This window comes from Archocentrus centrarchus, chromosome 8, assembly GCF_007364275.1.
Source record: "Archocentrus centrarchus isolate MPI-CPG fArcCen1 chromosome 8, fArcCen1, whole genome shotgun sequence".
In the NCBI taxonomy this organism is placed as follows: domain Eukaryota; kingdom Metazoa; phylum Chordata; class Actinopteri; order Cichliformes; family Cichlidae; genus Archocentrus; species Archocentrus centrarchus.
In genome coordinates, this window is record NC_044353.1 from 10,980,185 (window position 1) to 11,006,616 (window position 26,432).

Genomic DNA, 26,432 nt, shown 5'->3' on the forward strand with positions numbered 1-26,432 from the left:
TCCAACTCCAAACTGAAGAATGAATACATTTACCCGTCTTATTAGACATACGCTGTACAAGGTACAATACACATTCAATACTTTATTCTGTACATCTTTATTTATGTCTCAGATTGCATATATTCATGTTATTTTCTGAAAAAAATAACTTCAGCATGTAAGAAACTAAACAAAGAATCTCAACATAAGAACTTTTTTTATACACATATTCCTGGACTCACCACATCTTATACAAATGTAAGTGATCATTTTCAAACAAATTAGAAGACAAAAAAAAAAAAAAAAAAATTGTTTCTCTTCCTAATATTTCCAGAGATGTGTGCCTCCCCCACCCATTCCCTTGCAAAAATAAAGAACTAAAGCTTGCATGCATATGACAGTATGCCACATTGCAAAAAAAAAATCTGCATGAGGACAAAACAAAGGTCCTTGTACAAAAATATTTAGTCTGCAAAACATTCAAAGAACCAAGAGTATGACTGCATCTCCTTCCCATTTGTGATGCAAATGTAGCGTTTCTAAAGCATTTCATGACAGCTGAATAAAATGTGCAACAGCCAAACAGAGGGAAAAGGAACAGTTAAGCATCAGGAGCCCAGTAATAAAGTGCTGGACAGCTGGATGTGGACATGTGGAGGTTACCCTTCCTTTTAGGGACTAACCAACAATGACAACAGACCCAGCTGTTAAATCTGCCCCCCAATACAAACATCAGCTCTCTGACAAGCTATCCAGTAACATGACAAATGCCACAAATAAATAATACTCATTGCATCTCTGTTTGCATCATGCCAGCTGGGTGGGGGTGGGGGGTGATGAACATGAGAGCAACACAAACTGTATGATTGTGGTTTTTCTTTGTAAAAGCCAGAGGAGCAGAGATCACTGGAGAATTTTAAGAAGGGGGAGAGAATAGTGAGAGCCTTTGGCTTCAATACCATTTGAGCTCACCAGAAACGTGCTCTGGGTTTTAAAGTGTTGCTTTCTAAGCCAATACACCCTGAACGGCACAGGGGCAACAGAACCCTCTAACTACCCCCCCCCCCCCCCCCCACACACACACACACACACCCACCCCATGCAGAGGAAAACCTCTCCTTCATAGTCAAAGTCATGCTAAGCCATTTATCACAATCCCTAATGCTTAGCTGCTGCATCCCCTCCCCCTCGCCTCCTCCTCCGCCTGTTCACCTTCACACACTGCTGACTGGTGCATGTTCGAATATGCGTGAAACCATAATATGCATCTTTGTGTGCACAACTGGGGGTAATCAGCACATGGTTATCATCTTAAAATTCAAAGATTCATTTATCTTATGACATTCATAAAAAAAAAAGGTTCCCTCTCCCTCCGACCTTCACAGCTGCAATTTCCCGTGACAGGTGCAATACATTCAACTACATAACTCTTAGTGCCTTGATTCTCATCTCAACTGCTCTCGCTTCATTGAAACCCAGGTCGTGTGCACGTTCCAGCTGACAATAACCTGCTTTCAATATACATCCACTAACAGTCAAAATGTGCCCGTGCGCATTTTAAAGGCAACGGGCTCCACCGCACAACCAGAGAGTCTCAATCACTCTGAGCCACAACAAAACAGAAGTGAACAACATGCACAGAGAGCGGACGACACCCCCCCCACCCCCAAATTTGTGGCAAGTAGGGCAGAGCAGATTGCAGAGCAAAGTGCTGAGTTTCCACAGCCGTCATTCCCTGCAAGACTTGGCAAAGTCCTTTTTCACAGCATGACAGTACAGTGCAAAAATGAGCTATACTAGAGTCCATAGACTAAAAGTTAAAAAAAAAAAACAAAAACAAAAAAAAAAAAAAAAAAAAAAACAACAACAGATACAAAAAACCTCATTAGCATTAATTGCAAATTCATAAACATGAAACTGGCAACAGCTAAAAGGTAGAAAGAAATGCACCCATTCCTGTCAAAGCCAACACACAAAACATGACGAGTAACAGCAGTGGACATGGGAAGGGTGGGTCTGTTTTGTTTTTTGTGTGTGTGTGGGGGTGGGGGTGGGGGGGTTATAGAGATACCAAACAAGTCACATGAAATATTCAGTGGACATTTTAAATCTTTGTAGTAAAACTAATTCTTAACATGTCTTAGTATTAGAACAATTTCTTAGAAAAACTGAAAATTTCTGGAGCATCACTTCCATACACCCAACTGCTCCTGCAACAATTCTTATTACAAATGAAGGCTTAGTTGGCCAGCACGACAGGCTGGAAGGACTGGCTAGGATATTGCAGGTTGTAGCTTCCTAAACCCTCGACAAATGGCGGCTTTTCCATGTAAGAGATCCCACTGCTGCTGCCAATGATGCCCACGCTCTGGGCAGGAGGGCTGGAGAATGGATCAAAAGATGGGTGGGTGTTGACAGTGTGCGGAGGTTGGAAAGGGCTGGCAAGAGGCTGCATGGGCTGTGTGTCGGCATCAAAATAAAGAGGGCCTGGTGATCCTGGGTAGACAAACTCTTTGGCGTTGGGGGAGAGCTGGCTATGGATGGGACCTCCGAGGGAGTGCAAGGAGAGAGAAAGGGGCTTGTGCTTGAGCAGCTCTGGTGTTGAAATGGTGGTAGGAGAGCGGGAGTGTACCCTCTGGGACGGCGGTACAGTGACAGAGCTAGCTGCTGAACCAGCCCCGCTGCACTTCTTCATTTTAGTGGAGCCGAATTTAGTGGCAGCGAAGCTGGCGGTGGTGAAGGTGATGGGTTGTGGACGGGCGGCAGGAAGAGCAGCAGGTGGCTGCTGATTGGAGAGGTAGGGCAGACCACTGCTGGGAGGAGAAGGGGTAGATGTATTGGAAGAATGGACGCCGGGATCAGTGGGTGTGCTGGAACTGGGGTAGCTGAAGATCCCAGAGCAGGACTGGGCAGACAGTGGTGTGGGAGAGCTTGAGAGGGATGGCATTAAGGAAGGAGATGCCTGGGTTCCAATTGGTACAAATACTTGAGCATCTGGGTTAAAGCCCAAGCTCTTGGACTCCTCTGCCTCTGCATCTCCTTTAGCCTCTCTGATGACCCCTTCAGCCCTCTCGTTGTCACAACCGAGGCCAGGAGGGTCCTCCAGATAAAGCACTTTCACTGCACCCTTCTCTCCAATCTGATAGGACACCTCATAAGGGTCAATCCACACACTCAACTCTGCAGGAACATTTGCACGCACCTCCTCTGTGTCCAGCCCGCTTCTTTTGGCAGCCAGCTCTACCACAGGGTCCCTTGGTGCACCCAGGTGAATGCAGCGGAAGGCAGAGCCCCTCAGTGGGGCCTCAGGGTACCAGTGACCCTCAAAACGAGCCACCAGTATCCTCTCCAGCTCCTCGCCGAACAGGTCGGCTCGCCGACGAGGCAGCTTGTTGTACAAGTAGGACACGATGAAGTTTAGAGCAACCTTCACTTCCAGATGCATGTCTGCACCAGGTTAGTGCTCTTGTGGGAACAAAGTTCAAAGGGATGGAGCTGAAAGTGAGGCAATGCAGCAGCAACAAGTTTTTTTTCTCCCCCTCCGGCTTATTGTACAGCGTTTGATTCTTTTAGCGTCACCATGGTAAAGGCACCTGGAAGGCAGAGGCAGCAGGTTGCAGGCTGTTTTGTGTTGGCAGGTCCTCAACTATGAAGACAAGAGAAGAGCAATTTTACTTGACATGAAAAAAGAATAATTTGTTTTTTCTGATGATATCTCACTGCAGACAGATAATCTTGCCAGCATTTTTGGAACACAGAAAACCAGGGTTGCATGGGAGTTGTAATCAGATTATCATCTTTTAGTTAGGTTTTTTTTTTTTTTTTAATTATTATTACCACCATCAGACTGACAAAAACACCCACACAAAATGCATCACAATAGAAGAAATTCCTGCCAATTACATTGGATACAAAAATAATGTCAAATCCTGATGGAGTCCAGTAAGCTTCCAAACAAGGCTAAGAAATACATACGACTGCAAGAGTGAGAACAGTTCAAATATTGCAAATCTGGATTCAAATGCCTGCTGGTATTGTATTCAAACAGTACTGATAAAATGGTAGCATGAATATCAGTTTCATGGTGTACATGCTGCACAATTCTCATTGAAATGCAGCAATCCTAAATGTACAGTTTTAGATTTCCTGTTTATCAGCTGCAGGATGCACTGATGGATGTAACAGATGCTGTGCTGTGTGCTTCATAAATCCTGTATAATCTGAATCCGATCCCATGAAGTGCTTCTTGCTTAATGCTTTATACAGATACTCATTATGCAGATACCAACTGAAAGCAAGATTATATGCAGAATAAAAAAAACAAACAAAAAAAAAACAGGATGTACTGGAGAACATGGGTAAAATGGAAGGACATTTAGCCGACTCCACAGAACACAACTTCCTAGCATGCACTGCATGTGACCACCCCCCCACGCCCGCGTACACAAACAATTCACTCACATTCATTTCCCTGACAGATGGGGATTCTGAGGCTAAGATTAGAAAAATGCTTCAGATTAAAGACAATTCTAACATTACAGATAAAGCTGCACAGGCTGCATGCAGGGCTGCAGGGGTGACACAACTACACGGGACTTAAGATTCTTCCCTTCCCATGAAAAGGGTGACATTGAAGGATAAGATGGGGGCTGGTTAGGATGAGGCTATAAATAGGGCCCTGTTTTGCATCATCTGAGGTGCAAATTCCTCACCTTTAATAATAATAATAATAATAATAATAATAATAATAATAATAATAATAATAATAATAATAGAGTTAAACTGATAGCGGAGAAAAGAAAGCACTGGTGCTTCACCTGAAACAGCAATCACGGTCACCAACAAAAAACAAAAACAACCTGGAGTGCACCAATCGCTAAGCCACCTACTGTTTCCTACCTCACATTCCAAAAACCCCCAAAGAAAACGGCTAGATACACAAGATCCAATGTCATCCAATGACAGGGAAACAGCTAAGCTGTTGTCCGCAGATGTGTGCTTTCAGAGTGAAATCTGAAGACTCAAATCTTCCACATCCACAAACCGCCACCTTGCATAATTAGAACATTTCCATTTTTACTCGCAGGCTTCATCCTCGTCTTGTTTTCCTCTCTGTCGGGGCATCAGCAGGATCTAGGGTGGCATTTTTGTTTACATGCAGGCATTAGCACAGCACCGAGTGCTGCCAGACAAGCAGCACAGCTACACTATTTGGTATGACAACACACGAGGAAAAAAAAAAAAAAAAAAAGACCATTTAGAGATAAACCTGAGGGTAAGGACAACACAGACAGGCCTGCATGCTCGCCTGGAATAATGAATGTTGCTGGGATTTATGTCCTTTTGTCGCTCTCTTTCCACCAACAGAAATTAAACTGTTTGCTATTTTAAATTTCCTCACATTTGGAATATTGTGCACATATATGCTTAAAGAAAAAAAAAAAAAAAAAAAAAAAACAGACAACCGTGGACAAATATCTCGAGGGTTTGCATCAGATAAAAAGGGAGCATTCAGGACTACGGGGGGTGAGTCAAAAGGCAGTAGAGCAGAGAGGACACAGGTTTAGTTGATATGCAAGCGGAGAAGCCTTCCCTGCCAATCTGTCGCTGTAAATTAAATGATAAAGCTAATTAAGTGGAGAGCAGCCTATCGACCAAGTATCTGAGAAACGAGGAAGACAGCCCCCCTCAGTATAAACACCCCCGCAAGCACAAAAGGAAAATAAACATCAGATGAATACACTCCGGGAGGCCCACGTCAGCTAATCTAACGGGCTCGGACAAAAACAAAAGCTGTCTCTATACAGGGACTCAAACCTGTGCAGCCTTTTAGACTCAGTGCTCCCACCTCCTTTTTTATTTATTTGTTTTTTTAAATGGACAGCTAAAGCGTCTAGAAAGGAAAATAGCAGCACAGAGAAACAACCCACTGACCACAAACTGCACTCTAATGACATTCAAATAAAACATACCAGTTTCGCACACCGGCCGTGATGGTTAATTACTCACCTGTCCTTACCGCTGCTCTGGTTCGTCACTCCTGCCTTTCTGTTTTAATTCCCTTGTGAGGTCTTCAAAGCGGATGTGTTGCCTCACTGATTCGGATGGCAAACACTTGATATTTTTCTCACCATCCTATTGTTTGCCCCCCTCCCCCCCAACACACGTACACACGCACACACACACACGCAAACACAGTGATGCCCAAATAATTCAAAGCCGCTCCAAGATTTTCCCACTTTCTCTTCCGCTGACAGTTTCCATGGAGAGTCCAGTGAAACTTTACTGTTTGACAACCCGGCGTATTTATACAGTGTGACTTGCCCACACCCCCGTGACGGCAGGGACTACTTTTTTCCTATTATTATAATCTTTCCAACATAACGGTTGTAACGCTCTCGTCGGTGCATTATGCTATCTATGTTATTATCTGCGTGTTATAGGTTGAATTTTTATTCTTATTTAAACATTAAAAAAAAGAAATCGCACCATAATTTCTGTGCACATAACATGGTGTGGATTTCCAGCCTTTCTCGACATGTCGTGAGGCCAGAATTACTGAATGGTAGGTTAGTGCGTTTTTCCTGTTAATATAAAATCCTAAATTACCTAGCAGGCTTTAGTTTATATAGCGGAGGGATATTTGTAGTTTCATACGGTGCTGAACAATTTACTAAAAATATAAGTGGTGATAGCAACAGAATCACCATTGGCTGAGACAAGGGAGGACCCACGCATTATTGGATTGCAGCCGGTAAAGCAACCGGACTTTTAGCATGGGCTTGTGGGAAATGATGTTCACATCGCTGAATGACATGATTATGTTGACGTTTATAAAAATAGTGCGCCTTAGATCTGTACTTTTGCCGTTTTTTTTCAAACATTTATTTTGCATTTACACAGTTACACAGCTGTGAATGAACTCTACACAAAGTTAATAATCATGTGAATTTAAAGCTTTAAAATGGGTACTTATATACTGTACAAGAAACTGCACAGATTTTTGCGTGATCAAATTAAAATACTAATGAATATTTTTACTTCCCCAACAGCAACAATGATAATAATAATAATAATAATTCTATTTTAACTATTTGTTTTGATTTCAGAAATGAGACCCAAGCCCCTCCTGAGACCCAAACCTCTAGCTTTGCACGAATGCAAATGACAGCAACAATATTTGCATAATAATAAAATAAATAATAATCAAAAATTCCCCACTCCCCCTGTGAGCAGTCTTTGTCCTCCTCCAAGCTCTACCAGAGGCCTGAGAGCTTTGAGGGTCCTGCACAGTATTTTAGCTATTTCTAGGATTGCATCCTCCTGGACAATATTCTTGCAGAGATCTTGGATGTTGAGCCATTCTCCCAGTTTGGGGGTCACTGCCCCGAGTGTTCTGATTGCCACGAGGACCACTGGTACCTTCATCTTCCACGTCCTCTCTAGCTCTTCTCTCAGCTCTTGGTATTTCTCAAGCTTCTCGTGTTCCTTTTTCCTGATGTTGCTATCACATGGCATTACATCTATCGCTACGACTTTCTTCCTCTGCTTGTCCACCACAACTATGTCTGGTTGGTTAGGTATCACCAGTTTGTCCATCTGTATCTGGAAGTCCCACAGGATCTTAGTTCAGTCATTCTCTACCACCCTTGGGGTCAATTCCCATTTTGACCTTGGAACTTCCAGGTCATACTCAGCACAAAAGTTCCCGTATACTATGCCAGCCACTTGGTTATGGTGTTCCATGTATGCCCTGCCTGCTAGCATCTTGCATCCTGCTGTTATGTGTTGGATTGTCTTAGTGGCATCTCTGCACAGCCTGCACCTGGGGTCTTGCCTGGTGTGGTAGACCCCAGCCTCTGTCGATCTTGTGCTCAGAGCTTGTTTCTGTGCTGCCATGATTAGTACCTCTGTGCTGTCTGTCAGTCCAGCTTTGTCCAGCCTTTGGTAGGATTTTTCTATGTCAGCCACTTTTTCTATCTGCTGGTGGTGCATGCCGTGCAGAAGCCTGTTCTTCCATGATGGTTCCTGTTCTTTCTCCTCTTCTTTCTCGGGTTTCTGCTGCCTGAGGTACTCACTAAGCACATGATCCTTTGTGGCCATCTTCCTGATGTATCCATGGATCTTTGTTGTTTCATCTAGGATAGTGGTTCTGACACTCACTAGTTCTCGGCCTCCTTCCTTCCACAGCGTACAGTCTCAGGGTGCTTGATTTGGGGTGAAACCCTCCATGCATGGTAAGGAGCTTTCTTGTCTTGATGTCAGTGGCTTCTATTTCCTCCTTTGGTGAGCTTATTATCCCAGCAGGGTATCTGACAACTGGCAGGGTGTAGGTATTGATTGCTCAGATCTTGTTCTTAGAAGAATAAGAAAGGGTCCACACACCAGCAAAGATCTGAAACTTAGTCTGGGGAAGGGCAATCTACAGCCCGAAATGTCACTGTCATGTAAGGTTTGTCTCTAATAAATATTATTCAGGAGCTTTGCTGGTGTGCAGACCCTTTCTTCTTCTTCTTCGTCCATTTTTTTTTTGGCCCAGCACCCAGTCTTTATTTGTTTCGGATGTGCATGTCCTTTCGGTTTTCTTTCAGATCTTGTTCTTCTCATTCAGGTGACTCTTCATCACTTCCCTTACTCTCCGGACATGCATTGTGCCACGTGTCATCTTAGCTGTTATAATGCCAGACAGGAGTTTCCATATTGGGCTGAGGCAGGTTACTGGGTGGTAGTTGATAGTTGGATGGGACCAGTCCCTTCTGGGGGTCCTGGGGGGGATCAGGACTGTCCGGCCTTTAGTCAGCCATTCTGGGTGTGTCTTAAAGAAGAAGAGGGAGAAAGAAGCAGCAGACTGCAGAAAAAGAGGATGGAGGAAAAGATAAAGCAGGACGCACTGGATGTCAGCGTTCAGTCATCTGTGGAACAGCTTTCACCTGTTGAGGTTGAGCAAGATTGCAACAACCAGAAATGCAAGGACAAAATTGAAAGTTTACTGAAGGAATGCAATGAATTGAGGGAGGAAAATGCTAAGCTTGAAGAAATCATTAAATCAGGAACATTTGAATCAGCATTTGAAAAGAAAGATGATAAAGTCAAGGGAATGATGGGCATCCCCACATATTCCAATTTACAAGTAATTTTAACATTTGTAATTTCATTTCTGCAAAGTGGAAAGAACCTGTATGTTTAAGATCTCAGTTTCAACAGCCAGCAGTACATTCAGGAGCAATATTGTAGTGCTGATAAAATGGAGCTTTTCACAGGTTCTTTTTCAGTGCTCTCTGACAAATGCAGCATGTTGTAGAATGCTGTGCATCCATCTGGGGTTGGTGATGGGATCTTGAAAGGGGGAAGGTCACATCATCCAACTGCAGCTCTCTTTCTCTAGGCCTTTGTGCAAACTATCTGGCTCCCTTCTGCAAAGCTTACAGTCCTTGTAGCTGCCTGACTGGGCAGGGGCTCACCTTTTCCTGGCTTTCAGTGAACAGGTCTTCAATGTCTGCTGACAGCTTGTTGCTGTGCTGCAGACCCTCTACATTTCTCTGGATGGCTTCTTTCACTTTTTCCCTGAACTCTTCTGTAGCCATCTGTCCACAGAGAAGAAGACAGTGAAACAGGACTGAACTCAGTGGCTGGAGAAGACAAAATGTTAGTTGGAGCTGCCTCAGAGAGATACCTGTTCCTCCAAAGTTTTCAGATAGTTCATCTGGGTTTGTTCATAAAAGGCTTTGATTTCATCAAGAGCATCTTCATTTAGCAGTGAGCTTTAGATACTGCGGCAGGACCTCAAGCTGCTGAGACTGGGGCAACATCTGCTGCCTGAAAACACCACAGAAAGTCGAATTTCAGCAGAACAGCGATCAGTGAGCAGGAGAAACTTCTTCTGGGCAGAGCACCTTAATGATACTTTCCAGGTCATCCATCTCCTTCTCAAACATCTGCTGATACAAAATGGTCTCGTGGTGCAGCTCGGGCTCCTGGGCCAGGCGGAGCATCTCCCTCCAGCCGTCGTTTATTTTCTGCATGGTCACGATCGTGTTCCTCTGCTCCTCCTGCAGCTTGTCCTGATCACAAACACAGAAACATGTGAACAGGGTTGCTGGGCTGCACTGACAGATAGACAGAAACTGTATTTAGTGTGTGTGTGTGTGTGTGTGTGTGTGTGTGTGTGTGTGTGTGTGTGTGTGTGTGTGTGTGTGTGTGTGTGTGTGTGTGTGTGTTTTATAAAAAATTGTCATCTTGGGAAATATCAGCGAAAAACACATTAAACTTCATAAATTGTGTGCTGAAGTTAATCAAAATAAAGTTTGAAGGTCCTGCAGATTTTGGGAGTTCCCTGAGAGAACTCCCAAAACAGGACAAGGAGCTGGCAGGAGAAATCCTGGGAAGATAGTTCAGGTGAGCTGAGGTGAAGCCTAGCAGACAGCTGGCAGCTACAGCCACCTCTGTCACCAATCCACCTGTCAATCAAAGCGGCCTCACTCTAACCTGTTGTTTACTTGCGTCTCTCCATAGGAACTGTTCTGCTGGTTTTTCTTACCTTGAGAAACAGGCTGAGCATCTCCTCCTCCTTCAGCTCCTCCTCAGCCTGACCTCTCTGCTGCAGAAGCATCTGTCTCTCCTCGTCTGACTTCCTGCCACTTTTCTTTGTCATCTTGGACATGATGCCTCCTCTTCACAGCTGAGGACAGCAGTTAAATATCACATAAAGAATGAAAGTTAACCTTAGTTTCTAAAGCTTATGCTTATCATGTGATGCTTTGCTTTTTTTTTTTTCCTTTTGATTGTTCTCGTCGTTCCCTTGGGTGAGTTGTTCATGTTGTCCTTTGCTCTGCTTTTCTGGTTGACAGGTTTTTTGGGGTGGGGGTGCAGTATGGAATTTAAGTTGGAAGACTTTACTGTAAGTCCACCTAGGGAGAAACTTAATAGGTATAAGAAGGATGATCTTGTAGTTATTTCTAATTTCTTTGATGTGCAAATGTCAAGAAAAAGGAGTTGAAGGAGCTCTTGTGTGCAGTGCTTGGTTAAAGGGTCTTGGTTGGTGAGCCGGCTTCTGCAGAAGGAGTTGAGTTGGGTGCTGTTGCTGGTGTTCCTAACCCACTGCAAAGTCTCCCTCCTCAAACTGGCGTGTCTACAGAGGAGCTGCAGCTAACACTGTGCATAAAGGAGGTGGAGTTGCAAAAGCAGCGGTTGGAGGTGGAAGCCATGCGCTTGAGAGTGAGAGCTCTGGAGCTGGAGCAGGGAGCTGCTGCCTCTGCCAGTCCTTCCACTCCTCGGTCAGCCCCTCAGTCACTATCCCGTAAGCCAGAAGACAGCTTTGATATTAGTAGGCACATCAAATTAGTTCCACCATTTAGAGAATCTGAAGTAGATGCATATTTGACTGCATTTAAGTGCATCACAGGTGCCCTACACTGGCCAAAGAGTGTGCGGGACCCTTTTTCTGCAATGCAAACTAGTGGGAAAAGCCCAGGAGGTATGCACAGCTCTTTCAATTAAGGACAGCTTAAGCTATGATGTGAAAGCCACTGTGTTGCATGAATACGAGTTAGTGCCAGAAGCTTACAGACAAAAATTCAGGAATGTGAAAAAAAACTGGGACTCCATAAGTGGAGTTCACCAGGGAGAAAATGACTCTTTTTGATAAATGGTGTGAGGCAACCAAAGTCACAACCTTAGACAAGTTATGTGAACTTGTGTTGTTGGAGGAATTCAAAAATCAGCTTCCAAAAAAATTCTAACTTACCTAAGAAGCAAAAAGGTTACAACTCTTGATGCAGCTGCAGTACAAGCTGCTGAATTTACTCTGACACACAAGTGTTCTTTCATCATCTGTTAGCTATACACCAGGTTCAGTAAGCCCAAAAACTGGATCTCCTAAACACCTCTGTCGTACCACCACTGCTGCCACTGAAACCTGAGAGTGTTTCTCTTGCCATGAACAAGGACACCTCATTGCTGAGTGTCCAATTCTAAAGAGGAGAGAGCCATCTAAGAAGATTAAATCTCCTTCTCCAGCATACCACCTTTAAACTAGCACCCACTCGTTGCAGCCTGGGGATAACAGAGTGGACGAGGGAGTTGGGCCTTTTGTGTCTTTGGTGGTGGGGGGTTAGAAAAGAGGGTCCCTGTCACTATTTTGTGTAACACAGGTGAAAAACAGTCCCTTATTTGTGGTGGCATCTTACCATTTTCACTTCAATACTATAGAGGTGCAGATGTGTTAGCGTGGCGCGTTACATTTCGTTCAGTTGTCGTGAGCGTTCCTGATTTTGACGCACCGAATCCTGTTACTTTGTTTCCCTTGTGTGCTGTGACAACGTGCGCTGGCGCGTAAACTGTGTGACTTGGTGGACCTAAGTGACACTTTGATGTGTGACACAGATCCAGCAAGTTCACAGCCTAAGACTAAGTGTGAGAATTGTGAGTGTTTAGTGTGGGGTACTCTGTACAGTTAGTGTTGTAAGCCTGAGTGCTGTAAATAGTATTGTACAGAGTGAATTGTAACTGTACATATTAAGCACTACAGCAGTCATAGGAGGGAGAAGCCATTTCTTTTTGACACCAGTTTTCTCTTGTTTTCAGTTAAGATATTTAGTTAGATATTTGTCCTGTGTTTGACTTTTGTTTTTGGTTGGGTAAGAATAGGGAAGACTAGAATCTTTTGTTTGTTAATTTGGCATTGCTCACATCTGAAGAAAATAAACTGCTGCTTCAGATCTTCACATATTCTGTGTTGCTGGCTTTTCTTGAGAGTAGTTGGAGTGAGGAGTTGCACCTCATGTTATGCCCAGGTTCCCCCTAGGCCGGGGACGTGACATTAACTAAAGCTTTCAGACTAGGAATGTTCCTGGTGACTAATTTAATAGTTGACTAAACAAAGGAAAAAAATTAGACTAACCGACCAGTCTAAAACCAAGAAACACTCAGATATAAAATTAAATTTTTTGCCTGTTTAATGGACAATGTCAAAAGCTGTCTAAACAAAGACACTTGAAACTATTAATCACATTCTTCTATGATGAATGGCACATATCATGCTTTTAAATCCTTCCTTTTCATATGTAAATCATTCACTTGTGGTCTATATAAAGTAGAACTGCAGTGCTTTGGTCTGAATTCCTCCAGAACTCCACAGACCCCTCGTTTACACCTGTTCTAACTGAGGCGCGTCGTTTTGGTGCGGTCTCTTTTTTAATGCGAATGAGACATTTCACGCCCCGCCCCTCTCCAGGTTGTAGAGCGTTCCACTCCACCCCGTTCGGCCATTTTTGTAGTTTGATAGCAGGGATACCGGTGTTGTACCAAAATGTGATTGTCTGCCAAAAAGTGATTTCTGGTATTTGCCAAAAAATATTTGGCTGTATTTAAAGCGTTGTAAATTACTTTTTGGTCTAAAATTTGTGAAATATATATCAAACTTTTCTCTTGTTAATGATATCAAGTCATTTCGAGGGAGAAACAACACTCCTGCCACAAGATAGAAGCTTCTGTTTTTGGCAACGTGATATATTCTTTATTTATCAGGGTATATACCGTCATTTACATTAAAAATTTATTTTTTCAGAGAGATCTGGCCGAGAGAGGGCAGCGAAACGGAAAAACAAAACCGTTTCCAGCAGACTGTTCTCGTGTAAACAATCTACAAAATGATCATCAGTCAGCATTGCTCGACAGCACCCCTGCTGCCGGTGGTGTTTGTGACGACAAAGACTAATGTGCAGGTAAAATTAAAGAGTGAAGCATTTTGAAAGTGTCCGACAGTACTCTCTCATGTATTATGTCATATGAAAAGGTATCTTTTTCTTCTCCAGATGACTCAACACTTCCTCCATAGCTCCATCCTCCTTTTCTATCCAAAATCCTCTATTGTATTATCCAGCTGACAGGTGGACAATGCTGCAGAAACAGACGAGTTTTCCTGGTATTCACTGTCTATAATCAAGAGTTGAACTCACATCATGGAAAGGAAAACTGGAATCAAAGTTAAATAAAGGAAAACAAAACATAAATCGTTCTGATAAGTGTGACTTTAGAAAGATCAAGATAGTTAAATGGTGCCACCGTGTGTTAGAATGTGTTTATTGCTGTATATTTTAACTTTATACTGAAAACATAAAACATGCAGTAAAAGTTATCAGTTTGCCTGCCCACAGCTGCTGACTGAGCTAAATTTAAGGCACCAACAGTGGCATTCATTGGCATCAACGCCACACACAGGCTGTGAATACGTCCACATTTGCAGTGCTGATTTACACAAACAAGAGGTGTGAAAAGAGCACTGCCTCTGTGTTCGGTTTTGAGAAATGAGAGAGAACTTTTTCTCAAGTCAATCAAGAACAGAGAAACACTAACACAGTCCAAATGCCCGCAGTACCAAATACAGCCAGGCAGAGGGGGAGCAACGGCCACAGCTGCATGCTGCTATAGAGCACATGGAGGTAAATTCACAAAAGAAAGTGACCCATTTGTACTCCCTCTGTGGTGACGGATAACTGCAGGTTGAACTCAAGTCCTAACTTCCCCCCTTTTCCCCTCCCTTCTTCTTTGAGTATTTGTGTTATGGGTACCTCTTTTTTATGCAAGTACTGGTGCTACTCACTACATATGTGTCAGGGTCTGTTCAATTTAAAATGACAGCATGTATTTCTTTAAACATTTGGCAATACATCATCTTTCAGAACTGTAGACATTTATTTCATGACCACCAATACAGTCAGCATTGTTGGGGGTTATTAGTTCTTTATACTATGTGTATTGCTGGAGATTTCACTAGTGCTCGACGAATGTATATAAATGGGGATAATCGCTGTACCTGGAGGCATTTTAGCAGCAGCAGAAGCAAAACATACTTGCAAAAAAAAATTAAATATAGCACCTGAACAAATCACAAGACTTCTGGAACAATCTCCCTCAACGAGAAGAGACCAAAGTGGAGATGTTTGGCTACAATGCACAACAAAAACCAAACACCTCATACCAACTGTCAGCACGGTGGTGGAGGGCTGGTGATTTAGGCTTGTTTTGCAGCCATAGGACCTGGACACCTTGCAGTCACTGAGTTCACCATGAACTCCTCTGTATACCAAAGTATTCTAGAGTCCTTAGGTTGTTATCTGCCTTAGGTAGACACAAAATGTACAATGAGATTGGAGGGCCACTCCTGTTCAGTGCCATACCGTAGAAAGTCAAATTTTCTAAAATATAAATAAAAAATACTTGTCTGGTATTGCAGGGGAGAGGTCTTTTTCTAATTTAGTTAAAAGCTGCAATAAAAAAACGATACATGTTAAAGGAATGTAACAAAGCTGTGACATCTAAAAATGTTTCATTTTCTGACCTATTTTTCAACAGCTGTCTACTTTTGATCTGCAACATGTCAGTTTAACTTTCGTAGTAAATATTTCTATACACATTCATACAAGAGAAACCTCAGAGAACATGAAAAACATTTCTGTGCTTTATTCTACCTCTGTAATTATGTATTAAACTGACATAATTGAAGTCTCAAGTGAGGAATGGGTGAATTATTTAATTTGGTAATCTTCTGTATTTTCTAAGTTACATGTTAGTGGGATTTTACCTCTTTGTAGCCATTAAATCAGAGCTCAGACATAAAAAAAGATTATACAAATATTCTACTAAGAACATGCAAATGTAAAATGCAAAACAGAAGACAGTTTGAAACGCTTTATTTAAAACTGCACTACAATAGTGATGAACTATAAGAATTAAAGCAAAAATTCAAACACTGCCCTATAAATGGAAAAAACACACATTAGAAATGAGCTCAACACTGAGAAGCTGGAATGACCTGATCCAGAAACAACTGATCTTAAGTTTGTTCTTTTGGAGTTTATTTGGATTTAAAAAAAAAAAAAAAAAAGGAAAAATAATGTAATTAAGACAATATGGCCCCTCATGGTGCATTCTCAATTTCCCCCTACACTCACCTTAGGGTGAGTGGATCAATTTAAATGAAGGCGACTCCAAAAGTATAATGTTGCTTCAGGGTTGTGAGAGTGAATCCCAATGTCTGACAGAAAAATCAATCATAAGTCCGAAATAAAAATTAACAATGATCAGGGTTAGCCAGAGCATCCTCTACATCCACAGTGGGTGCATTCAATGATCCTTCCCTGCAGGGAGAAAAGAAACACAAGCGGTTGGATAGTTATTTATAACTCCACATTCCTGCTTATTAGAACATATTCAGTCCCCTTTATTGCTTCCTTTAAAAAGGGGAGGAGGTGGGGGCTGAAAAAGAGTATGCTTTGTACGCTCTGGAAAATGTCGATATTGTACATTGTACATCCTGTATTGTACATCCTGTATAATGACAATAAAGGCATTCTATTCTATTCTATATTTGTGAATCGTCCTTTAGACAGAAATTACATTTCCTGCCAATCACACTGTTGGGTAAAAAGAACAAAACAAAACAAAACAACAATCATTCCTTTCAGTTTTTGCCCCAGGCAGAGGCTCTCTGTGGATGTCTCGGTAAGCATGCTGATGGTTAGAGAGCACTGTGCAGCTCTGGACTCAGACATCAGCAGGAATAAAGTAAAGGATAAACTAAAGACACACACACACACACACACACACACACACACACACACACACACACACACACACACACACACACACACACAACTGATATTGTTTCTTTGTAAACTGGTCTAATAAAGAGGATTTTAGCAAGAAATTCTGTCAAACTTACAACTTCCAGCTTGCTCTTGGGGACTCTGCAAATGCAGTTGGTTCCAAAGTTGGTGTCTCGTGTTTGGATGCAACGCAGGCAGCACAGATTCTCGTAGCCCTGCTTCTTCCACTTTGCAATGAGGTTCTTGTCTGCATAGCCTTCCTTTATACAATACTCATATAACTCTGCAAGGAAGCAAAAAAACATGGGTTTGGCATCTAGTACACTACAGCCATCAATATATTTCAGTTTACCTGTTTTAAACTATTAGGAAAATCTGAAAATACTTCTTGGAAAAGTTGGAAAAGGGAAAATGAAGTAATTACTACTTTATGAATAAAAAAGGTGTGGGGAATCTTAAAAACAAGTAGTTGTTAAATAAAAACCAAGCAGTATGGCCACATTTGGAGAAAGTGTATAAGGCTTAACTTCACACACTCTTCATTAAAAAGGCATTATACACTCTGGTTGAACAGTTACTCAGTACCACTGAGCTTCAAGCTCACACCTCCCACCGTTCTTACAGAGACAGACTTTGCTGAATTACAGCAGCTCATTATTATTATTATTATTATTATTTTCCCACAGAGGGCAAAAAAACCCCCCAAACAAACAAAAAACCATAAGGTGACCCAGGAAATGTGAAGATAACATCATCCTGAATAAGGCAACTGCGTTGATGTCTAATTTTATATATATATATATATATATATATATATATATATAAAATTATATAAAATTAGACATCAACACAAGTACACAACACAACACAAGGAACCTAAAGGCGAACAGACACCTTAGGATGAAAAACAATAAAACAATTAATAAAAATTAAATGAATTCACTTCAAAAACCACTTCTCTGTGAGCGGACCCTGCACCTCCAACCAAACTACATCAACACAACCTCAGAGAACACACAAGGGGTCAGACAAAATCCTGCTGGTCTTCTGAACAGTACAAAAATCTCTCAAGGAGTGAGGGCTTTGTTCCTGTGATTTTTTTCCTACTGTTTCAAATAAAAATTTGAGGTTTACTCTTGACTGGTAAATTTCCAAACAAGCTGCTGATGCCATAATGTAAGACGGACCCTACAGCATCTCTATAAAAACTGACATAATATTTCCAGACACCAAGTAAGACCACTATCCATGTGTACCCCTAAGCATAGGACATAACCTGTGTAATATGAGCCCTTCAGCTGGCTCTCCCTACCTCTGCTGATGGCTTTCCTTTTGTAGAAGAGGTCGTAGATGTATCGACTCCGCTGATGATGCAGCCTGAAAATTGGCCAGAGAGACTCCACCTTTCGCTTCCCCTCGTGTGGCTCCGTTTCAGCTGGAACACAGAGGAAGATTTGGGACAGTCAGCTTGGGTAAGAACAGCATAAAATCAGGAGGCCCATCTACTTGGGTAACTGAGCTGATCCGAGGCAATGTACTAACGGGCTGTACCTACACAGGATTTTGACACCTGTTAGGAGAGTTTTGGCGAGACAGGTGAACTTCCAGTTTCTCCCAAAGCTACTGGATGTGGTTGAGACCGGGGATAATTTACAGCCTCCACCTGATTTGCCCTGCAAAACCACTTTCACTCATTGTCTCTCAATCTGTGGACACCGAGTACGCTTCTGTTTTAAGTTCTGCACATGCACACACACGAATATTAATATTTACTGAAACCGAACGAACCAAATCCGCAGTGTGCGGAGACCATACTGCCTCATAGACCCACGGAGCGCTTCTGCTACCCGGCCGCTCGCTCCGGGGAGCCTCTCCTGGCCTACCTTCTCTCATTTTCTGATCCAGCTCGTCCAGAGTGGGCTCAATGAGTTCCCAGCCGTCTGGGGGAGGCTTTCGACTCCTCTTTACTTTGGGCATTTTGACTCTTTTTCAGAAAATACAACAAAACGCTTCTGCTGTTTTCCTGTTAGTCTCAAGATTCCGTCTCAGGCGCGCACATCTGACGTCACTGTGAGGGTTGAATAAGGCCTTCCGTCTCGCGAATGACGTAATCATTCGAAAAAACCCCTATTTAAAGGCGTTAAGTAATTTCTTAAAAGTTGTCTTAGGCTAATAAAACATATAAGTTCACAAAAAAACTAGATACTTATTTTAGACGGTTAGCGATGTTTTATTGCCGTGCATGGCCTATTGCATCACTTTAGAAGCCTTACTAATTGCCTTAAGTTTAAGAATGCGATTTAGATTTCTCGTTAAAAAACAAAAACTAAAAACTAATATTATTTAGATACATAACCGGCAACTTTGTTTAATTATTTGATGTGAAGTTTAAAGCGGCACGCGCGATTTAAAACAAATCCCTTGTGTTCACTATTTATGGACAGGCATATCACCGGACTGCTCAGAGTATCCTGCTGCTTGTCGTAATCGTAAGTTTAGCCAGCTGTCAGTTTGTGCCCCTACCGACACATTTATGTTTTCCGTCAGCATTCACCGGTTAGGGAGCATACAGTAAAGACTTCGTTTGTCACAATGCCCAAAGGAGGTAAGAATGACTCTGAAAGTTGTTAGTGTGTGCTGAAGTCAGTCTTTGTGCGTGTGTTCGCCCACTGTTAGCCACCCGACGAGGGGCGACGTGTAGCGCAGGGGCGGCTCTTTGACGCCCGTAGCTGCGCTCTGAATGCAGTTTCATCGTTAAGCGGCTACTGCCGGCATGTCTCTGAACCGCTCCGGTTTGTCTCATGTCTATCTGGTTGCTCCTCTCTCCCCGCTCTGTGAGAAATGTGATTACATCTGTGTGTGGTTTTTCGTCGTCGTTCCAGGTAAGAAAGGTGGCCACAAGGGTCGGATGCGGACGTACACCAGCCCCGAGGAGATAGATGCTCAGATGAAGGCAGAAAAGGAGAGGAAAAAGGTTGGTGGAGTGTACACTCTGAGTTTGTTCAACCGTGTAACACACAAGTTAGTTGTTGAAACTCTAAAACGGCTGGGGACTACACTTCCCGTAATGCAACGCGATAGCAGCTGGGACACAAAACATAACTTATCGATGTTATGGCACCTCATAAAGTTATCTGATTCTCATGTGCAGGTATTACTGTATTGGAAAATGCTTTATAGGCATAAGTTCATTCCTTATAAAACTGCAGTATGGAATTGGAGATTAGTTTTTACAAAGACGCGACTGGCGGCGCCAGTGAAAAACGGCAGCGGCTGCGGACACCCATCTCCCCTATGTTAGTCTTGTCTGTTCTTCTTTGGATGGTTGTTTCGAACCTAATTTCGTTATATTGTGACGGAACGTCGTTATATAACTTGTTGTATAATGATTAATTTCGTTGTATGTATAATGACAATGAAGTTCTGTTCTATTCTATTCTATTCTAGACTGAGTGGACCACTGTGGACCACTGCTGATTTTAAAATAAAATGTCAGTTAAATTGTTCATTCAAACAGTTTTCAGTAGTTGTTAAAGCTGTTCCGGTGGCTTTGGTGAATCTGGTTCAAGGGATATTACGGTATTCTCCTCTAACACCTGCATTTCCTACTCTGAATACTGATAATTACAACTTCTTGGACAGTAAATGTAATAGCAAGATTACTAGTTACAAAACAGTTTTTCTATTTGTTTTTTTTTAAAAATCGCTCGATGGCTGACAGTTTGGAAACTATCGGAGTTTGAACTAGATGGCTACTATTTCCTTTATTACCTAAATCGAAAGTTCACTTAAAGATTGTGAATAATATTTATGCATGTGCTGCATTTGTGAGATTGAGGTTTAGACTGGACTGTAATGTCTGTGCTTTTTAAATTCTCTTGAGCCTCTTAATGAATGTTCAATTTCATAGAACATAATACCTGTGTTAGAATGTGATTATAGTGTTTTTGTTTTGTTTTTTTTTGTTTTTTTTAAAATGGATAACAAAGGTGGAATTCTTGTTTAATTGTTGGCAAGTTTTATATTCATAAATGTAGATTTTCTTTTAAGGTGACTCCAACTTTTCTTGCATTTAAAAATGATGTAAAAATTCTTTGTTTATCAAAACACCGGAGAAGAGAAATGCCTTAAAGCTTTGAGGTGATATTTAATTTTAATTAATTAATTTATTTTCTGTGCTTTTTGTTGTATTTTTGTTCTTGATTTATATGGTTTGATAATGATGTGTGTTTTATTTATTGGAAAGCAGTTCAGTAAAAAGGGGAGGAGAGGAAGGGAAAAAAAAAGATTTGAGATAGTTAAGAGACATTTCATAAACCACCACAGCTGCTTCTAATGAGCCTTAAATGCTGTCCAACAGCCAGAGGAGAGGAAGTGATGAATGTAATCAGCTGCAGCGGTGCTTTGATGGAGTTAAAAACCACCAATACTGGATGTTTGAGCTGATGCCAGAATAGTCTATAAACGGAGTGAATCATTCAGATTAACACCACTGGTCAAAAGTCTTAGAACGCCCCAATTCTTCCAGGTTTTTTTTTAATTGAAATTCAAACAGTTTAATGTCTCATTGCACTCATGGGATTAATTTCTTTGCAATTTCTCTGCAGGAAAAACCAACACTTAAGTGTTATGATGGTCTCTCTCTTATGATGTCTTTTCTTCACATTTTTATAGTAGCACATTATTTTCTGCAGTACTGTTCAAATAATGCTCATGAGTGTATGGTACCACTGCATTACAGCATTACTTTTATGCAGACAGAGGAAGGTTTAAGTAATAATGAAAGGTTGGGACATCTTTTCAGAATTGGTTGCATCAACTTTCAACTTTCAAGGCTTGGTCAACCTCCATTGCCATTCATTGGACTTGAACTGCTTGAATTTCAATAAAGCAGGAAGAATTGGGGTGTTTTTTGTTTTTGTTTTTTTAAACATTTGACCAGTAGTGTATATTTGAGCCAGTATTATTTAAATGTACTTACACTGTGTCAGAGTTATATTTAAGGTAGAAAATAACCGTGATTATGTATTGTAGCAAGAGCAGGAAGAAGAAGAGCAGGCTGAAGGTGCAGCGCAGAATGACACAACAGAGGAGAAGCTACCGGCTTCTGGATCAGATGACAGCGATGATGAAAATTCCCAGGTACTGCAATGCCTTTTCCATCACAGCACACTCATGATAATGTCTTATTATTGTATTTAAAGCACTGTGTCAGTCAGTTTTTTCTCTTCCTGTGATCACAGTCTTGTCAGTGTTTGCCTTGCACTATATGAGCTGTTGGTGTGTGTCTGCAGAGGAGGAGAGCCGGTGTCGAGGGTTTGATAGAAATCGAGAACCCCAACAGAGTGGCGCAGAAGTCAAAGAAAGTGACGCAGATTGAGCTGGAGGAGCCCCGGCAATTGTCAAGGAGAGAGAGGTGCGTCTCTCCGGCCTGTCACATTGTATTGAAGCCAATAGGGGACTATACTTGAAGATATAGTATTCACTGAAGCTTCTTCAATGAGATTATGACATTTAGAGTATTGTGGATTATGTGCTTGAAGGGTCAAAATGTTAACAGTTTGAGAAAAGGTCTTATATGCAGTGTTAGGTGACTTTGTGTATGAAATGCTGTTTATGTTCAGACCTTCACAGTAAAATTAACTTTCCTCTAACTTATAACACTTTCTACATCCTGACGCATGCGTTTCTGCACAGAGAAGAGATCGAGAAGCAGAAGGCCAAGGAACGCTACATGAAGATGCACCTGGCCGGAAAGACAGACCAGGCGAAGGCCGACCTCGCTCGCCTCGCCATCATTAGAAAACAGAGAGAGGAGGCAGCGAGAAAGAAAGAAGAGGAGAAAAAAGGTGAGCAGCTCGAGGTGTGCAGGCATTTGTGCCTGTTATTATCAAAAAGCACAGACTGGAGCAAACAGCAGGCTGTAAATGTTGTTTTTTTTTTTTTGTTTTTTTTTCCTGTGAGGAAAATTGGCAATGAAAGCTAATTCATTCATTCAGTCACCTTTTAATAGTTTTTGGAAAATTGCACTGTCATTGACACACCTTTCTGTTGTTTTTGTGGTGTTCAGCGTTATTCTGAGGGGAGAAGTGAAAATGTATACTATTTTCAATAGATCTGAGTCCATTTCTGTAGTCAGAATTACTCCTTGGAATAATTTTGCATGTTAAGCTAGGATTTAAAACAGTTTTGGGGCGGCTGTGACTCGGGTGGTAGAGCAGATCGCCTATCAATCAGAATCTCCTCCTGTCTGTGTGTCGCCGTATCCTCAGGCAAGATACTGAACCCCGAGTTGCCCCCAGTGCATCCGTGTGTGTGTGAGAATGAGGCTTGTTGTGGAAAGTGCTTTGAGTACTCAGATTTAGTGGAGAGGTGCTACATAAGTTCCAGTCCATTTACTTTTACTTGAGAGCTAGAAAGTCATCGTATGAAGCTTTTTGCAGGTTAGGAGTGCTGACAATTTAAAACATTATCAGTTTGAGTCTGAACAGACATACCTGTTCAAATTCTATCCCATTTGTTACCTATCTTATCTCCAGTATTGAGTTATTAATAAATAATATTTTCTGTACTGACTGTACTAAGGAGAGCGTCTGAGAGATTGAGGTTTTTCTTAATAAAGTTGATAAAACTGGTAAATTATTGTAATTTATTGAGTAAACCCTTGGTTTTCTAAGTAAAGACTCAGTGCCAGTCATACATCATAGCAATAAATGTCTTAGCAATTTAAAGTGGCGATAAGATTTAGTTGGGTGATGTATCACTGTCCAGTTACACTGTACAAAACCCCAATTAATGCCACATTTTGCATGTGCTATATGTCCCTCTCCTCTGCCTTAAAGATGTTTGCATGTTTTTTTTTTTGTTTGTTTGTTTTTGTTTTTTGTTTTTTTTTCTCTCGTGTTTCATACTGAGTGGAGGGGAGCCTGGATTATTCTGCACATTACTTGAGGAGTTGCAGCAGTGGTCAAAGTGTCGTCATTACTGCCCAAACAAAGCCATGTCACCACAGTTGTAGCAGTCAATTATGATGTTTCTGTTTTTACTGCAGCTCCCCTGCAGTACATTTGTGGCCCACCAGGGGCCCCCAGCCCACACTTTGGGAATCACTGCTCTATTTGTATCTCCTGAAATTGATCTGTTAAGCTCATTTTCACTTCCATATGTTTATTCTTAAACTCTAGTGGAGCAGCTTTGCATTCACAGTTCAAATAATCCTTATTTATCTCATATTGGTCCTCAGTTCATCCTATTTGAAACGGGTTGTTTTAGCCCATTTCTCCGCCTTAAGGCCACCCTTCAATGCCAACTTTCTTCTGATTGGCTGTCCTTCCCAAATAGCAGGTGTGAAACAGGTGGGCGGGGCTTCTTTGCTCACAGCCAGAGCTGTGTTCCTGAACTGACCACATTAGGGATCTTTGCTCTCATTCACATCCTACACAACCAAGAGTAGAAGAAAGCTGTCTGATACTTGGGGCGGTCTGACGCCCTTTGACCATGTTTAACATTAGCACCCACAGTTGTTACAAAAGTCAGGAAGAACATATTAGGCCTACTTTAATAAACTTGCTAGTGTTGATAAAGATCTCGTTTCCTACACAATGTGCACATGTATCTCTGTGTTAAAGCAGTGTCCTGTTAACTCCTTAAGCATGATTTATGTATAGTACTACACTGAATCCACGCCATACACATTCATACTCAGGGATTTGCATATCCTCATTTCTCTGTCCTCAGTTGGACTGGGAGCTAAAATCTTGGGCAGTTAATTTTACTGAAGATCAGGAAGGAGAGAATCAGAAGGTTTTATTGCCATATGGGTGAACAGGTTCACAGCATTAGGAAATTGCTGCGGTACTTCGTGCTTACATAAAAACAAATAAGTATAAAAACTATAAGACAATATTACAAATATACAAATTACAAATATACAGAGATATTAGAAAACTATAACTATAACACAATATTACAAAATATACAGTGCAGAGAATAATTAAAAGATAAAAGAATGTCAACTATAGTCCAGTAATATGTACATGACAGTGCAGTGATCAGTGCAAGGTTTCAGAACCAACACTGAGTCCGTACACCCATTGTTGTCCGAGCTATGAAAACAAGGAAAACTGCATTTGTTTACACTGACAGAACATGAAATACAGTTACAGCTTATTACAGTTTGTGTCACACTTGTGCTAACGGTATACTCACTTATTACTATCAAGCAGGCCTTTCACAGCTGTTGACGTCTGCATCAACGTGTCACAAAAATGTGTCACTCACTTTGACTGATTTCCCACTCTCAGATGTTTTATAACTTTGGGCCCTGGACAGTTATTGTCTTGTCTATTAAAAAGTGTCATGATGAGGAGTCTGACTCACATTAGTCATGCATTAAGAGCTGATCAATCCTAGATCCACTGCATACGTGTCCTGATGTGCAGGATAACCAGCTGACTTCGTGCTTGTTGAATTTCTTTTCTTGCAGCAAAAGAAGCAGCGGCAGCAGCGACTAGAGGAGTAAACTCGCTGTCACTGAAATGATGCCGAGTATCTGAAGCGTTTTCACTTGCTCATGGACTGAAGCAATATATCTTTGACTATTTTTTAAAGGAAGACCTATGAAGAGTATTTGACACTTACTGTAACATGTGTCCTTTGGAGGAGACACCAGTGAAGAGGGGTTGTGTATATTTTGGCATGGAATAACAGCCTCGTTCCTTCCAGGGAGTAAAGCTACAATTGACATCAAATTCACGTAAACTTGGGATGAACCGCTCGACATTAATTTTGGGAAACTCATTGTACAATTCCAACTTTCCTAACTGAGCTTTACAAATATGTTGTTTTTTGTTTTGTTTCTTTGGATCTTACATTGTATATAACAGACACATGAAAATATTTCAGATTAATAAGATGAAACAGTGAAATGTCTGTTCATTTATTTGCTTTACAACTATGACATGGTTCAGAGTGGGCTTTCGTAACTTCAGGTGCGAGAGTCCACGCCGAGTCCGCTGATGTGGACATCAGTATTTAGATGTTTGCTTTATGGAACCGGGCAGTTCACGGCATGCTTTAAAGCAGCATTCACAGGGATGAAAGTCATTTTAAAAATTGAGCAGTGATCTGTGAATTTGATAAGTTAAATGAGGAAAAATATATATATTTTTTTTTTGTGTGTGTGTTTTGGTTTTGGTCATTAGTTGATGGCAAAAAAATACCTCCTGAGGTGTGGTTGGTCTAATGCCTGTAAGAGTTTCTGAAACCTCATCTACGGCCCGTGGAGCATTATGAGCATTTAATAAAAGATTTAACAGGTGTCCCAGTTTCCACACTATTACACACCATGAGAAAGCTAATGGCATGATGGGTTCAGCATTTGTACAAGTAAATGTGCATGTATGTTGGCGTGGCTAACAAGTTTATCATCAAACCATGAGGCCATGAAGAAATAAACAAGTTCAAAAAGGTTTTAGTGTAACCCTTTGTTGCTACTAAATTATTTTCTTGCAATAAATTAACTTGCACTCAAATGTTTTATAGGGTAAATGTTTCCTTACCTGTTTTTAGGAAAGTTAAAAAGCCAAATTAGAATCACATGAAAAATAAGCCCACCCTTACTGCTTCCATAGGATTTAAGAGAGTAAGAAGCAGCCAGGTGCTAATCAAGTTTATTTGATTAAAAAGATTATCAGAAACTGTGAGCACCTCTATAAAAGTGGACATTTTGGCAGTTTCAGGTGTGTGTTAACACAATGCCAAGGAGAAGAAACCTCAGCAGTTATCCTTGGCAGCAACAATTGCTTCTCTATCAGTCTAGGAAGGCTTGTAAAGTCATATTAAAACAAT

The 26,432-nt window shown here is 41.5% G+C and overlaps 3 protein-coding genes across 3 annotated transcripts; 1 reads left to right on the forward strand and 2 right to left on the reverse strand.

Annotated features, from left to right (window-relative positions):
* Positions 1-1,851: 1,851 nt before the first annotated feature.
* tob2 (transducer of ERBB2, 2) lies at positions 1,852-6,248 on the reverse strand. Its single transcript, XM_030736065.1, has 2 exons — positions 5,989-6,248; positions 1,852-3,625 (listed from the first exon to the last, which is right to left on the reverse strand). Exon 2 carries the CDS (start codon positions 3,422-3,424, stop codon positions 2,219-2,221), a length of 1,206 nt encoding a protein of 401 aa, XP_030591925.1. The 5' UTR covers positions 3,425-3,625; positions 5,989-6,248; the 3' UTR covers positions 1,852-2,218.
* Positions 6,249-15,653: 9,405 nt separating this feature from the next.
* On the reverse strand, positions 15,654-18,774 carry bud31 (BUD31 homolog). The gene is made up of 4 exons (XM_030736143.1): positions 18,467-18,774; positions 17,896-18,018; positions 16,700-16,866; positions 15,654-16,115 (listed from the first exon to the last, which is right to left on the reverse strand). The coding sequence occupies exons 1-4, from the start codon at positions 18,558-18,560 to the stop codon at positions 16,065-16,067; spliced, it is 435 nt and encodes a 144-aa protein (XP_030592003.1). The 5' UTR covers positions 18,561-18,774; the 3' UTR covers positions 15,654-16,064.
* A 274-nt stretch (positions 18,775-19,048) lies between these two features.
* Positions 19,049-26,116, forward strand: pdap1b (pdgfa associated protein 1b). The gene is made up of 6 exons (XM_030735363.1): positions 19,049-19,188; positions 19,466-19,557; positions 21,618-21,725; positions 21,878-21,999; positions 22,281-22,432; positions 25,069-26,116. The coding sequence occupies exons 1-6, from the start codon at positions 19,176-19,178 to the stop codon at positions 25,122-25,124; spliced, it is 543 nt and encodes a 180-aa protein (XP_030591223.1). The 5' UTR covers positions 19,049-19,175; the 3' UTR covers positions 25,125-26,116.
* The last annotated feature ends 316 nt before the right edge of the window (positions 26,117-26,432 follow it).

Bases quoted from the DNA above. Each gene is read 5' to 3' on its own strand.
- tob2 (XM_030736065.1), bottom strand. From the start codon at position 3,424: ATGCATCTGGAAGTGAAGGTTGCTCTAAACTTCATCGTGTCCTACTTG.
- bud31 (XM_030736143.1), bottom strand. From the start codon at position 18,560: ATGCCCAAAGTAAAGAGGAGTCGAAAGCCTCCCCCAGACGGCTGGGAA. The intron at 16,867-17,895 runs GTAGGGAGAGCC...GCTTCCTTGCAG, and splicing joins AAGGAAAGCCATCAGCAGAG to AGTTATATGAGTATTGTATA. The intron at 16,116-16,699 runs GTAAGTTTGACA...TTCTCCCTGCAG, and splicing joins CCAAGAGCAAGCTGGAAGTT to GGAAGGATCATTGAATGCAC.
- pdap1b (XM_030735363.1), top strand. The intron at 22,000-22,280 runs GTGCGTCTCTCC...GTTTCTGCACAG, and splicing joins CAATTGTCAAGGAGAGAGAG to AGAAGAGATCGAGAAGCAGA. The intron at 22,433-25,068 runs GTGAGCAGCTCG...CTTTTCTTGCAG, and splicing joins GAAAGAAGAGGAGAAAAAAG to CAAAAGAAGCAGCGGCAGCA.